At 29.3% G+C, this 19,748-nt stretch overlaps 1 protein-coding gene across 2 annotated transcripts; it reads right to left on the reverse strand.

Annotated features, from left to right (window-relative positions):
* Window positions 1–7,527: 7,527 nt before the first annotated feature.
* LOC119688958 (protein pigeon) lies at window positions 7,528–15,351 on the reverse strand. 2 transcript variants are annotated; one of them, XM_038103652.1, is made up of 9 exons: window positions 15,010–15,351; window positions 14,502–14,936; window positions 14,112–14,428; window positions 12,650–13,855; window positions 12,303–12,535; window positions 12,026–12,240; window positions 11,731–11,952; window positions 9,926–10,057; window positions 7,626–7,715 (listed from the first exon to the last, which is right to left on the reverse strand). In XM_038103652.1, the coding sequence occupies exons 1-8, from the start codon at window positions 15,071–15,073 to the stop codon at window positions 9,939–9,941; spliced, it is 2,811 nt and encodes a 936-aa protein (XP_037959580.1). In that variant the 5' UTR covers window positions 15,074–15,351; the 3' UTR covers window positions 7,626–7,715; window positions 9,926–9,938. The 2 variants fall into 2 exon arrangements, with proteins under 2 accessions (XP_037959579.1, XP_037959580.1); XM_038103651.1 differs by lacking the exon at window positions 9,926–10,057 and having other exon boundaries at window positions 7,528–7,715.
* Window positions 15,352–19,748: the final 4,397 nt, after the last annotated feature.

Raw genomic sequence — 19,748 nt, forward strand, 5'->3', positions numbered from 1 at the left:
TTGGCTTCTAAGAAGGTTTTGAGTCGGAATTTATTGGATTCAGCCTAAAGAATATTTACTTTTTGAATTTTACTTGCAATTTCTTAAGTCACAATTTTATGAGCCACACTTTTATGTGCCTTAACTGTTTGGCTCTTGACCAGGTTTTAAGTCCAAACACTTAGAACCCTAATTTAAGAGCCTTTACTTTTTAGCTGTTAAGAAGTTTTTTAAGTCACAATTATATGGTTCTTGTTACTGGAACCTTGATTTTTGGATTGATGTGATATTTTTTAAGTCACAATGCTAGAGATTTTGTTGAGGCACAATTTTTGGAGCCTTATACTTGGATTATTAAGATTTGAGTAATTATTTCAAATGCAATTTAATATAGACAAAAAAGAGAATCCCAGCTTTTGATCTAAATCTTTATCTCCAGCAATTTATGTGTTTATTATTTTTTTTTATTTAAGCTATTAAATGTTTATATAGCTATGATTGTGTTGTCTTCTTTTTATAATTTTAAATAATATATTTTATAGTTATTTTTTTTTTTTTCAATTTTGTTTCTTAACACTCTTGACAAATACTTTTGTAGTAAAATTAATTTCTTATTTATTTTTTTTTTTTTCAAAAACATTAAGTTTTTTATTATTATTATTTTTATTATTATTATTAGCACTTTTGGATTTATTATAAGAAATTTATTTATTTAAAAATCCACACATTGATATGCCGCACAATTTAAAAATTCAATTTCGTTAGTTTTTTTATTTATGTATTTTGTTATTATTATTTATTATTTTATTTTACATTTTAAAAAAATTTAATTCTCAACAAATCTTTTTTTTTTTTTTATTTAAAACATTTTTTAAAAACAAATAAACAATAAACTTGAGTGCACAAACTGCAGCGGCGGTCGAAGAATGCAAGACTACGACTTCGACTGTTCAGAATTTATTTTCATTTTTACGTACTTCGTGCGAACAAACAAAATTTCTACTGTGAAATTCAAAGACTGCGAGCGTACATTTTCCGCATCCGAATGTTTCCTCCGTGACGATTTTCCGGGAACTGTCAACATGTAAAACAAACAAAATGCATCTGAGCGCTGAACGATAGAATTTTATCAGCTTGGCGCACACACAGCCAAGCCACTGTAAACAGTTAAAACACGTACACGGCACCACGGCACACACAATCACGCACACTAACTTAACATATGGCATCCATCGCGGTGGGCATGCACTGTGGAAAGTGCATTGCAGCCCCATCTATTGGGAAAATTTCAAAGTAACCACAATTTTAAATATAACAAAGTCTGTAATATTGCCACAAGTACAACAAAAACTGTTATAATACGGGCTTTGCGTATAACACATTCGCAGGGAAATACAGATGCAAAAACTGTAATAATATATAATTCGATGGTTTGGCAGCAGCGACGGTGAAAGGAAGAAAAATACGCTACGAAGAACGTAAACGTGCATTTACATCACAAATCCAAATCCATTATGGACCGTGTGCGAGTTCGAGTAAATTAAGGTAAAGTAAATTGAAATTTCTTAGGGATTTTTTGCACTGCACTTATGCAAATATTTATTTATTTATTTATTGCACTTATTTATTATTTTTGTATAAAAGTTTTCAAATTTATTTATTTATTTATTAATAAATAAATAAATAAATAAATATTTAGGCTTAGTTAATGCTAAGTTGAGGCTTAGTTGATGCTAAACCAAATGGGAGATTTCTTGGGATTTTTTGCACTGCACACATTTAGCCATTTATCAACACGTATCGACACATCACTACATTATCGGCACAACTTAGAATTTCCCTCATTTAGAACGCAACTTAGCCTGACTCGCACACGTCCTTAATTTTAACAATGGTAACAGCTAATTTTTATCTAATTTACCCTACTCGAAATTCTGTCAAATACCAACATTTCCTGCCATAGCGACATAATTTACTATTTCCTTCAATTTACCATCAATTTGCTTGAGCTGTGGGTGTGTTCCCACACACAAAGCACCCACTAACAAAGAGCAGTGACAGATCGAGATTTAAAGCTCACGACACACCCTCGACAAAATTTCCAAATAGCGTACATATCAGAAGGATACAACCATTCGAACGAAAGAGATATTAGTGGGTTAAAGTCTTGAACGATGCTTAGCTATCAATACTTTTATCCTACATAAAAAATAACTATTGGTGCGACTTGTGTTCTGGAGGTGTAATAGACTCGAATAAATCTGGCGAAAACATTAGGTGCGGACACAATTCAAATTGAAATTCACACAATTTAGCCATATTAGCCGACGACTTGTGACACGACGTACTGTCTTGATAAAATGTTTCGATCTTTTTTCTTCTTCGTATGGGACCGTTATACTAAGGACTCACTCAAACCTATTAAGCGAAATTACTTTAACGTATAAAAACTAAGAGGTTTAGAAACCACATGAAAGCTTTGGCAAATCCTTAAATGTTCTTTAATGGGAGGTTTCAGAGCTAGCCAAGTGAAACCTAGCATAATCAAGCGACGCTACATATGTACTGGAGGTAGATGTCGGACACTTCATCGTCCCACTCATAGTTACAAACAGACATGATAAAATGAATGATTAAGTCTTTCAGCAGAGTTCCCTAAACGAAAGTGGTCATCTAAAAAGCTATCACAAGACTGATAATTTTACAGAGCATCTCAATCAGATTATTAGATATTAACATAATGAAACGGGACCAACATGGCTGCGTATCGTTGAATTTTCTCAAATTATATGAAATTGGTTCACACAAAAAGATTTCAATAACTGTTTCCATGATGATAACGATTTTTCTAGATCTTTCAGATTTGATCGAATTATTACCTGACGGGCTATCTCTAACCAATTTGTTTGCTTTGCGGTTGTCCACTATAACTCCATGATGAGAAACCCAGAATAGTGAAATTTTGAACTACCTCAACATCTTAGAGGTAGATTCACACTAGATGTAAATCAGACTGAAGTCAAGGTCTTTAAAACAGCTCCACCGTCTGATGGTATGTATTTATTACCATTCAATATATTATCCACTTTCAGACAAGCAATAGCCTTTAATAGGAAGTGAATAAATCAGTACTGTAAGATGCTTTGTGGAGGTCATTTGAGTGATGCTGGATACCACACCTACTGGCCATAATCAGACAATACATTGGAATGAAAATTTGTTTGAAATTGCAATCAAAAATAAGTTTTAATTATGCTTCCTTCCAGAACCGTAAAATGTAATATATAGCCGTATATGTGAAGAATATATGTTATAATTATTTTTGTTCATATTATAGAAAATATTCATTATTATTTATTTTAATGTAATAAGTAACAATTTTCTTTTTTTTATTGATAAAAGTGAAAATTGGTTTTTGTGTAGGTTAAGCTATATTGAAATGGTGTGATTGGACACAAAAATTAACTTTTTCATCATGAAACATCTGTTGCGCTTTATGAAGCCCTTAAAGCTGCCAGAACGAATTCTAGACAATACAAATTGTCTACAAACTAAAATACCTGGAATTGTGTTTTCTCCCAAAGAATATTAATTTTCATTCCATTGATTTCAAAAACGCTATGTAGACACAATCCCCTTAACAGAAAAGTTAGATTACCTTACTAAAGCTAGATCTTCCGCTTATGTCTTATGTTTTCCCAATTTGAACAAAATTTTTTTGCCACCGGGATGCAAGTAGTCCAGCCCGTTTGAACCCATTTGAAGCGTTATGATTGTATCGATTACAAATGCAGACCTAGATCAACTCCTTTGTCTATCACACCTCTAAGTAACTGATATTGATGATTACCTACACAGCTGAGCTGAGCATCAACACATTATGAAATATGCTATCTTATGGATATCAAAAGAATTTTTTGGGTTTTTAAAAGCAGGATCTGCCAATAGCCAAAGAGAGTAAAAAGACTGCTAATAGACCATTGAGCAGAAAGAAATTGACAACAGTACCATTTTGAAACAAAAAAAAAAACTTTGGATACTATCATCTGTGAAAGGAAAGGACTTCTTCAAATACATTAAAATTGGCGGAGTGATCACATATAATGCCAATATAATAATGCAGGTCGGAGATAGATATATTCGAGTCAAAACGTTGTGTGTTCATATACAAAGCTATTTTAATGAGGCTAGTAGAAGTTTGTCATAACCTTGCATCACTCTATCTCCGTACCTCTTATATTCAATATTATGTAAAGTTGATTAAGGAAGAAAATCGTTGGTTTATACACATATGTTGAAGCTGAGTGTTTAAATGGATTAGTGTTAACATGTATGCCATGAGTGTGTGCTGTTGGGTAAAGATTATATACCCAAAACGTAGTCAAATCAGAAATCTAATGATAGATAGGATAGGATACGATAGGATAGGATAGGATAGGATAGATAGGAATTTAAAGTTCTGTATGTATATTATTACACAGATTGCATATAACCTTGTTGTTACACTACATAAATTGTGAAATCAACTTTATGTTATAAGATGTGATATATTCGTTAATAATTGATTAAATAACTACTTCCATAAGTATGCCGTTGTTTAAAGATGTTGTAAGTACATAAATACTTATTATTGAAATTTCCTATTGGTCAAAATGACCCGCCAATTCGCAGTAAGCAAGGCGACCTACTTACTAACATACATGACCAATTTTCTAGATGAGCAAAATACTTTTCGGAAGTACTCAATAATCCTCTTGGTATGACCGATCAGCCCAGCACTGATGCTCCACCAAATGCACCTACATTGCTTGGAGGTGCAAACGTCCATCCGCTCTCTAAGGAAAAAGTAGTAGTATCCAACAAAAGTGAAAAATCGCCTGGTAATAATAATATTAATGGTGAGTTTCTTAAAGTTGACGCAGAGCTCTCAGCAGATTTGTGGCAATTATAGAGTTATCACTCGTCTTCCTATACCCACCCAAAGTATTTTTTTAAATTGATTAAAGATCTATAATTGATTAAAGTAGTTTTAAACATTTTACTCAAATGCATATCCGTATCAGCAGAAAACATTTTACGGGAGAACCAATGTGGTTTCAAATCAGGTGGATGTTAATCTTCTAACCAGAAAACTTGCATTTACGGCTAGATACTAATATTTAAAAAGACTTGACCACACCACTGTAAATCAAAATTAAACTGAAGTGAGTACTTCCTATATATTATTGTTAGATTAGGTTGGAGTGCCGTCCTTCAACAAAATCAACTGGGACACAAGTAATAATCCTTTGTATAACCTCGGCACTATTATCATTAGTACCGAATAGTACTAATACGGTACTAATTAGTATTATCGTTACTAGTATTATCATTTTAGTTCAGTTTTAATTTAGTGGAGATTCGTAGAATAGTATTTACTTGTTATAATGAACTTTTAATTGTCTACAGGTCACATCATGTAATGTAGTTAGTTATGTTAACTTGAAGAATACAATTCCATAAGAAATGTACGGCATGGCTTAAATAGTTAGAGTTAATATCTGTAAGAGAAAAGTTTCAATAAATAAATTTGTGGCGCTTTACTCTTCATAAGATATTTCCGGGAACTAACATATTTATAATATAAATAAATTTAATATGTATACAAAAACTAAAAAATACTATATATACCTTAGATACACCTTATATCTATACGTATATCTGTACATATATCTGGAAAAAGGCTATTAACAATTTCAAAGCCGCTAAGTGGAGGCTTGGAATTGTGAGAATATACCTTTAATATCTACACAAATAGTTTTAACATGAGAAGGGAAATTGAAGCTAGCATATAGAATGCTTGATTGGAAATACGAGAGTTATGTAAGCTTCCTGGTAACTGCCACAAGTTTAGACTATTTAATATTGAACTACATTTAAAAATTCTTCAATGAAACAAACAAGTTATATGTGCATACATTAACCTTCTTTAAGAACTCTCATCTGTTACTGTTACAGATCTATCAAGTCTATGCGCGGCCTCAGCTAACCAGATTTACCTATTTATCTAAATTAGTGTAAATCAGTAAAACATTATATATATATATGTGTATTACTATTATTTAATTTAATATAATATTGATATAATTGTTTACATTTTTAATAAATAAATTGTACATAAATTTATTCTATATAAAATATTGTAATAAACACGTATTAATTATCAAAAAAAATGCAGATAAGGACTCTTTCAAAAGATATTTAAAGTTGCATTTTTAAAAATTGTATTAATAATTTTAAACTGAATTATTGAAAATAATATTATAAACTGTTTTATATATTTTAAAATATACTACATATATATGTGTACCAATATTACATATAAAATTTGAGAAATTAACAAAAAAACATATATGATTCAGCACTTCAATATCACAAAATAATTGACTTAAAATTATAACAAATTTAATATGGAAAACAATAGCTCATATTAGAAAATTATATTTATACAAAAAAAAAAAAACAAAAAATAACATGAATAAATTATATATGAAAAAATATGAAGAATTAAAATAGCAAATATGAAAAAAGAGCAAAGAACTAAAACATTTTGTAACTAATCAATTACATATATAACATCTTATATTATATATATTATTTATGATTTTATATTAAATATCATATATATATTACAAATACATATGTCACATACATTTCTACATATATGAAATATATATTATATGCATTCAATATAGATTTCATATTCCAGATTAAGTTATTAAGGAAGTGTTATATATGGAAAATGAATATGTTTTATTTTTGAAGCTTTTCAGTTAGAAGTAAAAATAGTCGCTTATAGAATGACATTTTCTGGATCAATGATATTGTAAAAATTCCATAAGTATAATAATATTATTCTACTCTCTATAGCATATATGGAAAACAGTTTTTTTTTCAAAAATTAATAGGTAAATTATATATATTATATATATATATATATTATATATATATATATTATTTTATTATATAATTATATAACTATAAATATATATAAATATAAAAATATATATATATATATATATATAAATATATAAATATAAAAATAAATAAATATATAAATATAAAAATATATAAATTTACAAATACATAAATACCGAAGTACATAAATATATAAGTGCATATATTTATATGCAAATGTATAAGATATGTTATATGTAATGATTTACAAAATACTTATTAAAGATATTAAAGATAAGAAAAAAGAAGATTCGTATAACTATGAAAGTAGTTAAAGGAATTTCAAAAATAACGTCCTGTCTTAATTAAATACTTTATACTGAGCCTTACAAATCACAATTCAGCGAGTGCCAAATTTATAAAGCAAGGCAATTATACTTTGCTCAATTAACTACTATTAAAATATATAAAGCCTCTTTTTTTATATTAACAATATAACAGAAAATACATTCAGATACCATAACATAACATTACGATGTAATTATTTTATTATAAAAAAAATGGCACTCAAAAAATTGCTTAAGGATAATATTTTCAAATGGCATTACAAAATATTACTTTCATTATTTTAATTTTAATTATAATTATTTAAATTTAATTAATTTAATTGGCCTCTAAATGCTCCATGGAAGCAACTGTCGTTTCAATCAACAAATTATAATCCAATTCATTAAGACTGGCTTTGGCGGTAAGGAGATCTAGGAATGAATCCAGCGGAGAGAGCTTGTCAGCGGCAATACCTGTATAATAAGAAAACATTTTTAATTTTCATTATTATAATATTTTTTTTTAAAATAGAAATGTATAAACAATAACTAAATAAAATGACACATTTATACACATATCACAAATTATTGAATTACTATTATTTTTTCAAGTCTTAAAAAAAATTATATTATACATAAAAAATACATTTAAATAGACTAAACTATACATACAGAACTAAGAATACTAGTGCCTTGTTAGACACGACATAACCTGACTACCTTTTCTAAAATATGTATTTATCCGAAATGACAATCTGTACCTGGTAGACAACGAGACGTCAAGTCACAACATTTTGCTCTGGACTAATAAGAGGATTCTGGAGCAAAAGCTACTATTCTCATTTGATAACGAAAACCTATTGATTAAGGGCAGGAACCGTATAGTGGCTCTTTAATATTCTGTTAGGGATAAAATATCCTTTTGACGAATTGGACAAACAGGATAATAAAATGGGAAAACATCTATCATTGATTCGCTTAATATTGAATTACTAATATAAATACGAGATTGCTTAATAAAAACTATATGTGTAAAATATAAAAATAATTTCAGTAGGATAGATAGAAGCTATAAATACTTCATAAACAAGCATTTATGAACATTTGAACATTTAATTGTGAAAACCATATACAAAGAATATGAGTGTGACTTTCAGATATTTAGAAGCACTACGGATCAAATATTAAATAGTGTACTTCAAACCAGAACTATGTACTTCTTTTGGAATAAAACTTCCTATTTTTTTAATAATTGAAGCAAATTTTGCATAATCTGAACAGAAGGCGAAAAGTAAATAGTTCAGATATTCGAAACAATGGTTTAGAATATCGAACCACTGAACCGAGTTAATTCAGTGATTAACGCATCTAACAGCCATGTATGGAACAAAATAATAAAGCTTATTTATCGACTTAAAGTTTGGGTCTATAAATATCTGATCTTAAGGATATGAGAAGACTAAAGATCAGAGCTTTAATGCCCTAGAGGATCCACTTAGGCCTATTGGCTCATTGTGTTACCGTATATAGAGTAAAACTCAGGGTTTAAAACCATCTAAAGTTTTTGGCAAAGCTCAAAATACTGTTTAGTAGCAGGTCTTGTAATGAATATTAAAACTGCAAGTGAATATATTAACATTTCGTATTTACAGAAATCGGCAACCCGGTTCAGGTTACACACTGCACCTGACATTTTAATTTTTTATTTGAATTATTAGCAATATAAACTATTTAACTGCAACTAAAATATTCATTATATTAGATTTTATTGTATTACACTTTTAAAAAACTTACAAATTAAAGCTTCAAACCAACTTATAGTAAAACTTAGGAAACAAACCAGCCATTATTATCAACAGACATACTATAGAATTGCCATATATAGAAGAGTTATTTTAAGGTAAATGTATAAAAATATTCTATTAAGCTTAGTAATTTTAAAAAAATTTAGTAACTTAAATACAGAACAATTTCTAGGTGTACTTTAATATATATGTAATATATAATATAAATGGCTGGGGCGAAATACTTTCAACTTTAGTCTATAATAGTAAAATTATTGACAATTTATACTTCTTTGACAATTTATCAGACTGTTCATCGGTGAAGACGAAAGACCTATTAAATTACCTAAATACGACGGGATGGATTTACTCTCTACTCTTCTATACTAGGGGTTCTTACGAGGAATGTCATAGCAAAACGGCGAAAAATCACTAATTGAGATACATGGGAGTTATTTACCACTGCAATCAACCAACCAACCAATTTTAAATATCGCACATTTTTGTATAGATTTTATATGGAAACTAGCACTTATTTATGGACATTCGTTCATTATTTTTGAATTGTGGGAATATAAACGTTCTGGTAAATAATCACAAATACAGACAATCACACTCTAACTAAAAACCAACATTATGTATTACACATAAATAATCTTACAAATAAAACTGTTAATATAAAGAACTGACTTAGTAAATGAATAATTTAAAACTTTAATACACAATGTACAGAATACAGAATACTTGCAAATGTATATTAAATTAACTAATTTTATACACAAGAATAATCTAAATAAATGCTAGTACTAAAATCCTACATCTGCATTTACAGTTCATACTTTAAGTTCATATTTTAAGAATCTTTATATATTATAATTATAATTGTATATAAATACATACATGAATATTGCTATTAATGAAACCTTCTTTTATGAAAAATACTTATAACGCAGATCATCACAGTCGCTAATACAATTATAATAACTGCCAATATTACTGAACGGCAGACTAAAGTGGGGGGCTTACGAAGAACTGTAGTAGACACGACATGGATAAATATATCAAAAATAAAAATTAATTAATTAAAAATATTTTTAACAAAATTATAAAAAATAAATTTAAAAGAAGTTAAAATAAAATAATCACAAATTGAATTACCTGAAATTATAAAGTTGTTATATGAATTTTATTAATAGAATTTAAAAGAATATTTTAAATAAAAAATATTTATCGTAACTCCATATTTTATCAATAAAAAAAAATAAAGAATAAATAAATTCAAATTACTATATTCAAATAAAAATTCATTTAAAATGACATATCCACATTTACTTTATTAAACATACATGTGTTGAATAATAGAATCAGACCACCAACCAGAAAAACGCTAATAGTTTAGCTCCACAGCGGCGGTAAGGTGAGGCAAACATAAATTCAGGGTTCTGATATTTTCTTAAATCTATCTTACACTTTTTACTCTCCCCACTTAGAGGTTAAATAGAATGACAGATAAATTTGTTAGTACTTGCGTAGTAATAGATCAGTAGATTAATATATAACTACATCAGAACTTAATATAGTAATTTTATTATTAAAAGGAATAATGTTCCACTATCCCTGCAGAGAGTTACTGGTAATTAAGTTAGATAATTTTAAGCTATTGAATAACTTAATACTATCTCTTAGTTTAAGATTCCACACCAACTCGATTTAATAAACGTTATATATAGATACTAAACTTCTTATTACAGCGTTCGAACAGATATGTATGTAGAGTGTATGTAGAGTTCAAAAACCGACAATCAATCTGAGTTTAGATCTATACGGACTAAGGAATTGGTTATTTTTGTCATTAATTCCAATGAGTTGCTTGAATTGCACTACGCCATTGATATTTGGCCAAGCCTTCTCAAACACTTAATTCATTTTCGTAATTAATATCACTGAGCTATTTGTGAATTGCGTTATGTCTTTAAAATTGGTCAAACCCTCTCAAACTTGTCTATATTGCACTATATAGACAACAGAATCAAGAACATAACGTTTGGATTAAGATTATTATAAATTTTATAATAATAATTTATAATAATAATTTATAATAATAATTTATAATGATAATTTATAATAATAATTTATAATAATAATTTATAATAATAATTTATAATAATAATTTATAATAATTTATTAATTTTAGATCTTGATCCTGATGAAGATTTTCGAAGAGAGTCGAAATATAAAATTTTAATTTTAACAAGAAGATGACCTATAAACGGATATAAAATATATAAAAAACATTATAATATATATATAATATAAATATAATATAAACCTATATATATAAATTTAATATAAATATAATATAAATATAATATAATATAATATAAATATAAATTAAATATAATATAAATATAATATAAATATAATATAAATATAATATAAATATAATATAAATATAATATAAATATAATATAAATATAATATAAATATAACATAAGTTGTGTTCACGATCTAGAGTAACGAGCTTAATAAAGGAATAACCGAATCACATTTCGAATAAAATATTTTATCGTAACCGATTTACATAGTTACTGTGTTGCTTAGTTATCAAGCGCATTGTTCGAGATCATTATTAATAATATCTTAAGTAGTTCTTAAATGGCACTTAAAAAAATTAATTTCTATTTTCGAATAAGAATATTTCTTACCATTTCTAAAGTTCGAACGCACTTGTGGGTTAGCATTTGAAGTGCTACCAGAACGTTGTAGCACTGGATTACCAGACAGTATATTTGTAGCATGTTCACGACCGCGTATCATGAGACTTTCTGGATGATTCCAATTTTTAAGTAAACGTTGAGCACGTGATTTAGGCAAAACTGATAGTAAAGCCAGCTTTCTACCAATGCCTTCCTCAGTATCATTTATATCTAATGAAAAATAATAATAAAATCAATTATCCAGGAACTATTAATATAAACAATATAAAAACAAGAGTAATACCACTTATGATAGTTTTCATGACATCCACTTGTAATTCGAAAACATGATTCTCCACATATTGTAAGAACATATCAAATGACAATGCACGATATCCAAGATATGTAAAGAATGAAGCAAATCCTTGTGGCAAAGGAAAAGCAATAGAGTCAACAGCCAAGCAGTAACGTTCCAAAATTAAAAACAATGAATATTGTTGACCATTACTCATTTGATCACTGTGATAATATTAAAATTGTTATTCCATATAAATATTAATATTAAATTAATAAAACATTACATCAACTGAAATCCACGTACTGTTTCATGGCGTGCGTCCAAGCCAGCCGCACGACACACCAGTGAACATAGTGAGCGGGAAAGCTCTAGCTGTGCGCCAACATATTGCGTAGCTACTGCATGCACATGTGCCGGTGCTTGTGAACGTTCAAAGAAAGTTTCCTTCAACCAACGGAAACCGGTGTTTGGCTTTGAGGAATGTTTAACCAAATGCACAATTAACTCACGCATATTCTAGGTGAAAAGAAAAATAGCATACATGAAATTAAATTATTTAAACTGATTTTAAATAAAAATTGAAAATTTATTATTTCAATTTTAATTTAATTTTAATAACTTAAGACTTACTACTGATATAACATGTTCCTGTTTTGTAGCCGTACAAGATTCCAGTTCAATGAATGGCAATACTTCATTGCAGTTGCGTCGGCTTACTGAGGAAAAGTCATTGAAACCATTACAGCTATTATTTCCACTGGGTGTTAATGGCGTCGTACAACGTGACAACGCTTCGGGTGCGTAACATGCTAACGAAAACATTAGTTTTTCACTAACTTGTTCGGCAGTAAAACGTCGTTGTTCCTTTTGGCCTGCTTCATTAAGTCGCTCCCAAAGACGTGTCCAAATATCTGCACGATATGGTGATAAACGCTGTTGTGGCGAAAGTAACATCATACTCGTGTTCCAAAGGCTTTCATGTGATAATCCCACACTAATATCTGCTACACGAGCCTGTATAGGGCGTGTGGCATCTGCAGTTGTCAACGGCAGAAAACGTGCTAACTGCAAAGCATCGGCAGGTAAACCACGTAATGATGTGGAATAACTACCTGCCACCAGTGCCTCTTTTAGCAGTGCTACTGTATCCAAGGATAGCGGACGTTCCATTATTATACTTAGCAATTCTGCCAACACATCCATATCATTTGAATGTACTAGAAAATAGTGTATAATGCTAAGACGATTGTCTACAGAAGTATCATTACGAAATGCTTCTATTAAATGCGAACGTGGTACGCTTAATGAGACTATATCAAGCGTTGCTACATCATAGGCTAAAAATCCCCACTTACGACACGGCACCAGTTGTGTCAGCGGATTACGATTGTGCGCTGGACAAACTATGTGACAGCATGGTTCATGTGTTAGGCCAACATCAAGCAGATGCACAAATAAATCCGGTTGGAAGACTAGTAAATGGTGTGCACCATGCAAAGCAAATGTGGGTTTCAATAAACGTGCCTTTTCCCATGGCACACCTGGCATAACACAATGTACGACACAACCATGATGTAGTAGTGTAACCGAATAAGCAAAATGTACATCTACTTTTTGTGTCGCGACAATATCTGCTGGTGTTTCATCTACATTTTTGGGTTGTATTGGCTGATAAAGATAGTAATGACACACAAACAGCATACCAGATGCATCAGCTATAATAATCAGATTCAAAGAAGAATCATGTACGCGTAATGGCACAGCATCGTCTTCATAAGTGGGACCATCTTCGAAGGAACCAGTCGGAACTTTTGGTAAATTTAGTGGTATATTTAACTAAAAGGGAATTAAATTTATATTAACTAAATTCAAAACTAAGTAAATTTAATTAAAATTATATTGTTTCATGACGTGCGTCTAAACCAACTACACAACATATCAATGAGCGTAGTGAGCTTGAAAACTCTAACTGTACGCTAACATATTATGTAGCTACTGGGCATGTGCCGGTGCTTGCGAACGCTCAGAAAATTAATTAATTTTAATTAAATTTAACTTTTGTTAAGCTCAGAATATAAAAATATCTACTTACCACAGTTTCCGTTGGCAATTTTTCATTGAATTGAAAAGCAGATAATGTTGGTATAAGTCCGTTATCATTGTTGGCTTGCTCCTCTTCACGTTCCATAAGGCTTAGGCTTTTCGTTTTTGGCTTTAAATGTATATAATACAATGCTTGATTATCTGCATCCCATTGCGCCCAAGTAAATGATTTTGCCAAAGTTTCAGCGACCAACAAGCTACTATCCAAAAACCATATATCACTGGAGGTGAAATCAAAACCACTGTTGAAGGAACCAACTTCCTCAGTTTGGCGTAACTTTATAGTAGATGTATATTGCAGTATAGCTATTTTAAACATTAACAAATAAATATTATTCATTAGTTTTTTTTAGTATACTAACTATATAATAAGACTTACATTCCTCATGTGTCAAGAGTATAAATTTATCCTGCCACACCTTATCTGATCTTGACTCCTTACGCCACAAAAATTGTGCCATTATTTGTTTAACATTTGGCTTCACTGTAATCGCTGTAGCTTCTGAACGTCCATCTGAACGTACTTCTGTTATATAGGCTAGATAGTGTAAACCTGCTGTCGCATCTGACTCTGTCGAAGGAGTCCACGTTTTCTTTACAATAAACACAAGTAATGAACCGGAATTATTGATTGTAGCTTGTATTACTTCATCACAAGTATTCAAGCGATATAAGATGCGCAATGTTTTTGCGGTGGCATTAAAATGCCCTATACAACGTTCACGTGTGGACTCATCCAACCGTTCGAATATCCACGATGTAAGCACAGAGCCGTCCTGCTCCTGTCCCAATATACGCCATTCAATAGCCTTTTCTGAATTCAAATAAAATATTTTTATTGGAATCACTTTAGACATTTTGTGAAATACAGTTTATTTAAGCATTACCTTTGAATCCTTGACTTGCCAGCAGTCCACAAAAATTAGCAGCCAAATTTTCTTGCCGCAACATTTCTAATAATTTTAAATCACAAATAAACTTTTCCTATTCAAATAATTAACATTTTTTAAAGCGTATATTTAGCTTAAATCAATAGTCAAGGCAAATTGTATATTGGAATTTTACTTCGCGACTCTTCAAATATCCCTACTGCTGCTGCAGTTAGAGTGCATGGGAATGGGGTGAAAACTACTTGCGCAGTGAGGGCGACGGCCACAGCTGATTTTTTTTTGTATACCATGCGCAATTTAAAATAAACATTATCCTTTGGAATTTATTAATTAAGTGCTTATTTCTATTTGTTGTTTGGTTTTTGATTTTAAATATAACTGATTTTCTAAATAAACTTGAAAAAAAAAATAATTGCAAAAAAAAATTTTTATTTTTTAATGTTTCTTTGCCAAACGCAGTATAATTAAACAGGGATGTTAAATGATTTAATCATTTTCATAATGCATTATAAGTTGCATAATTTTTATAAATATATTGAAAAGTAATATATTGTATACATTAAATGTATTTAACACAGTATTTAGGCTGTGTGCGGGTTTGAGTAAATTTATGGTAAATTGAAAGAAATAGTAAATTATGTCGGCATGGCAGCGAATGTTTGTATTTCCAGAATTTCGACTAGGGTAAAATATCTATAAATAAGGTAAATATTACTCTATTGTTAAAATTATATAAGATGTTTAATGAATAAATAAATTTGAAAATCACTAAACAAAAATAATAAATAAGTGCAATAAATAAATAAATAAATATTTACATAAATGCAGTACAAAAAATCCCTAAGAAATTTCAATTTACTTACCTCAATTTACTTGAACTCGCACACGGCCTTAATAACAAACTAAATGTATTATTAATATATCTCAATTTCTAAATATATCATAAATGTTATTATTCTGCTAAAATATTCTTATAATAGAAACTGAACAGAGAAAAGACAGAGAAGGCAAACACAATTTATTTTTTTTAATTTTAATTGAAAACGAATTCAATCCCTGGTACTTGCAGTTTCAGAACATTATTTACGAATAATTAAATACAAGAAATAATTCAAAGACTACTTATGATGGGTATTTGGCAGTACTCGAAACAGAAAAAATTTGACTCAAAATGTATTTCGGTAGATTGACTATTTCGGGTTCTATATGTCGGAAAATTGTTTCTGCCTCTCATTATACAAATTATTTTATTTCTTCGAATAATATTTTTACTAATTCTAGTCGCTTACGCAGCGTATTAAAAACTAAACTAAAAACTAATTTTACAATAATTTTAACTCATTAACAAATATCCATTACGGGATATTGTTTTGCAGAAATAACCAACGGTAACTTGTTTTGATACAATTGTATCAAAACAATATCCCGTATGAAATATTTGTTTTGATGCAATTGATCAATAGTTATAATGATCATTACAATAAATGATCATTACAATAAATGATCATTAACTCCTCCGCCCTTAAAAATTGAGCGTCCCGATCAATGGAGTTGCAACAGTTTACTCAATGGTTATAAATATCATTAATAATATTTTTATAACGTACAATCTTATTTTAATATAATTTTACAATTTAGATATTTCCATTTTTAGCATTTGTGCTATGCACATGCATTCAATAACTTAATTAATTTAATTTAATACAACTTGTCAATTTAGCTATAATATTATCAATATAATTTTCTTTAAATATAATTTCTTCTTTCTCTTAAGAATTTAACTTAATACAATATTTATTTCCATTTTTAGCAGGTGTGCTATGCACATGCATTTGGAATATTTTTCAATAATTTAATTCATTTAATTTAAAATAATTTTTTAATTTAGCTATAATATAATAAATGTAATTTTCTTTAAATATAATTTCTTCTTTCTCTTAAGAATTTATCTTAATACAATATTTATTTCCATTTTTAGCAGGTGTGCTATGCACATGCATTTGGAATATTCAATAACTTAATTAATTTAATTTAATGCAACTTGTCAATTTAGCTATAATATTATCAATATAAATTTCTTATTTTTCTCAATATATTTTTTTCAATATAAATTTCTTAAATTTTATCTTATTTTATCGTTTGAGAGGAAAAAAAACATTTTTTTTCTTAATCAATCACAAAATTATTAACATTTAATCAATTCATGTAAAACACTTTTACTAATAAATAATTATTTTCTTTATCCATCTTGAATTTCTAAAAAAGAATAGTTAACTTTTTATATTACTTTTATGAATCGTTTTTCCGCTTTCTGTAATAATTGTACTATTTTTGTTTTCTTTGACTATTTCTTTTTTAAAACGCGGTGTTAATTTGGTGCCGTATCTTTTATTAATTTTAACGTAAATAATTTGCCCCGGTACATAGGCTTTAGGTGGTATCTTGTTTTTATTATAATAACTGACGTCTTTTCTTTGTTTTTCAGTCAGTCTTTGTATGTTGTCTTGTTTTGCTAGTTCGTATTGCTCAGGGTTTATAAAAACTCTACGACCAAAAAATACTTCTATGGGTTTTTGTGTTGTAGTTGAATGTATGGAATAGTTATATTCATATATTGATCTATCTAGAAGCTCTTCAAATGATCTTTCAATATTTTCTGTTTTTAAACATCTCAAGATTTCAGTCAAGGTTGAATGAAATCTTTCTATTTGACCATTTGCTGTGCTGGTATGAGGTGGTATTTTATAAACTTTAATTCTTAACTGGTCTTCTAATAAAAACATAATTGATTTTGAATTTAAGCTTTTCTCGTTATCAATTACTACGGACTGAGGAATTCCGAAGATGAAGAGTAATTGTCTAAGTGGTTCCCTAATATCTTCTACTGCTTTAGATTTTACTAATCTGGCCTGAGCATATTTTGAATATTTGTCAATGGCTGTTAAAACTAAATTCTTTTCTGCAATATAAATGTCAATATGAATGATTTGTCCCGGGAATGTTGGTATAGGGGTGGATTTTATTTCAAGTTTATTAGGGTGTCTATCATATTTGTATTCTGAACATATCCTGCATTGTTTTATAATATTTTTTACCTTTGCTAACATTTTAGGAAAATAAAATTTTTCCAATAATTGCTTCTTATTTTCTACGGCGTTTCTATGAGCTCGTTTGTGTTCGAGAATTATTTGTTGTTCTTGTTGATCGTTTGTTTCCAAATCTTTAACCTGTGTTTGAGTGAATCTAATTTTAATGTTACCAAAGTTTGTGGGGTAGAGCTTTTGGATTTTACCCATTATCTCTTCAGATGTAAATAATCCATTTATAAGTGATGGATTTAAGTAACGTTTGAGAATTGATATTAGGTCACTTGCAGAATAGTGAGGCCTAGTAATTGTATGACGATGGTAAGTCGGAAAAGGTAGTTGGTACTGGTAATCTTTCTGTCTTCCTACTAATATTATAATCTGATTTTTAAAGACGTTTACTGGTGTTTCTATTGCTGGTATAAGATTGTGTCCAGAACTTTCATCCGAGTGAGTTGCTATAGATAATGAATTTAATTCGGGTGGTCTCGAGAGCGTATCTGCAACTATATTATTACTGCCTGGCTTATATTTAAGCTCGTAATTATACTCTTCCAGAATTGATTTCCATCTTTTCAACTTGACGTTATCATTTTTGTTGCTCAATGCGAATGTGAGCGGCTGGTGATCGGTGAATATTTTTAATTTTGCAGTACCATATAAGTAGTTTCTAATAGATTTCAGAGCCCAAATAATTGCCAGCATTTCTTTTTCATTTGCAGCATAGTTTTCCTCTGTTTTACTCAATGTTCGTGAAATGAATGTGATTGGTTTTCCACATTGTTCTAAGACTGCACCAATAGCGTGATTTGAAGCGTCAGTAGTTAAATGAAACTCTTTTTGGAAATCTGGATATGTTAACAGTACTTCTTTTGAGATAAGAGCGTTTTTAAGTTTGTTAAAGGCTTCTTTTTGTACACTGCTTAGGTTAACTAATGTTTTTTTCGATTGATTTTTTGAGACTCTCCCATTTTGCCCTCTCAATAGATTGGTAAGAGGCTTCGCTATTTTGGCGTAGTCTCTAACAAATCGCCTATAGTAACCTGATAGACCAAGGAATGCTCTTAAATCTTTTAATGTTTTTGGACAAGGAAATTCGACAATTGATTTTACTTTAGCAGGGTTAGTAGAGATTCCTTCGGGAGAAATAAGAAAACCTAAGAACTCGATTTGTTTCTGGAAAAATTCACATTTATCTAATTGGACTTTCATGTTAGATTCACGTAAGGTATTAAAAATTTCGCGTATATGGTCTGCATGGGATTTTTCATCTTTACTAAATATAATGATGTCATCTATGTAGACATAACAGATTCTTCCTATGTGTTTTCTTAAAATATCATCTAAAGCTCTTTGAAAAATCGCTGGAGCGTTTTTTAGTCCAAATGGTAGTCGCGTAAATTCATATTTTGCATTGTTTAATGAAAAAGCTGTTTTCTCAATGTCAGATTCTCTTAAAAGAATCTGGTGGAAACCACTTTTCAAATCGATCACAGAAAAAAAATTGTTTTGTCTCAATTGCGCCAATACCTCATTAATATCAGGAATAGGATACCTATCAGTTACTGTAACCGCATTTAATTTCCTATAATCTATTACCATTCTGTATTTTTTTTCTCCAGAAGCATCTTCTTTTTTTGGAACTACCCA

The sequence above is a fragment of the Teleopsis dalmanni genome, chromosome X, assembly GCF_002237135.1.
Source record: "Teleopsis dalmanni isolate 2A chromosome X, ASM223713v2, whole genome shotgun sequence".
Lineage (NCBI taxonomy): Eukaryota > Metazoa > Arthropoda > Insecta > Diptera > Diopsidae > Teleopsis > Teleopsis dalmanni.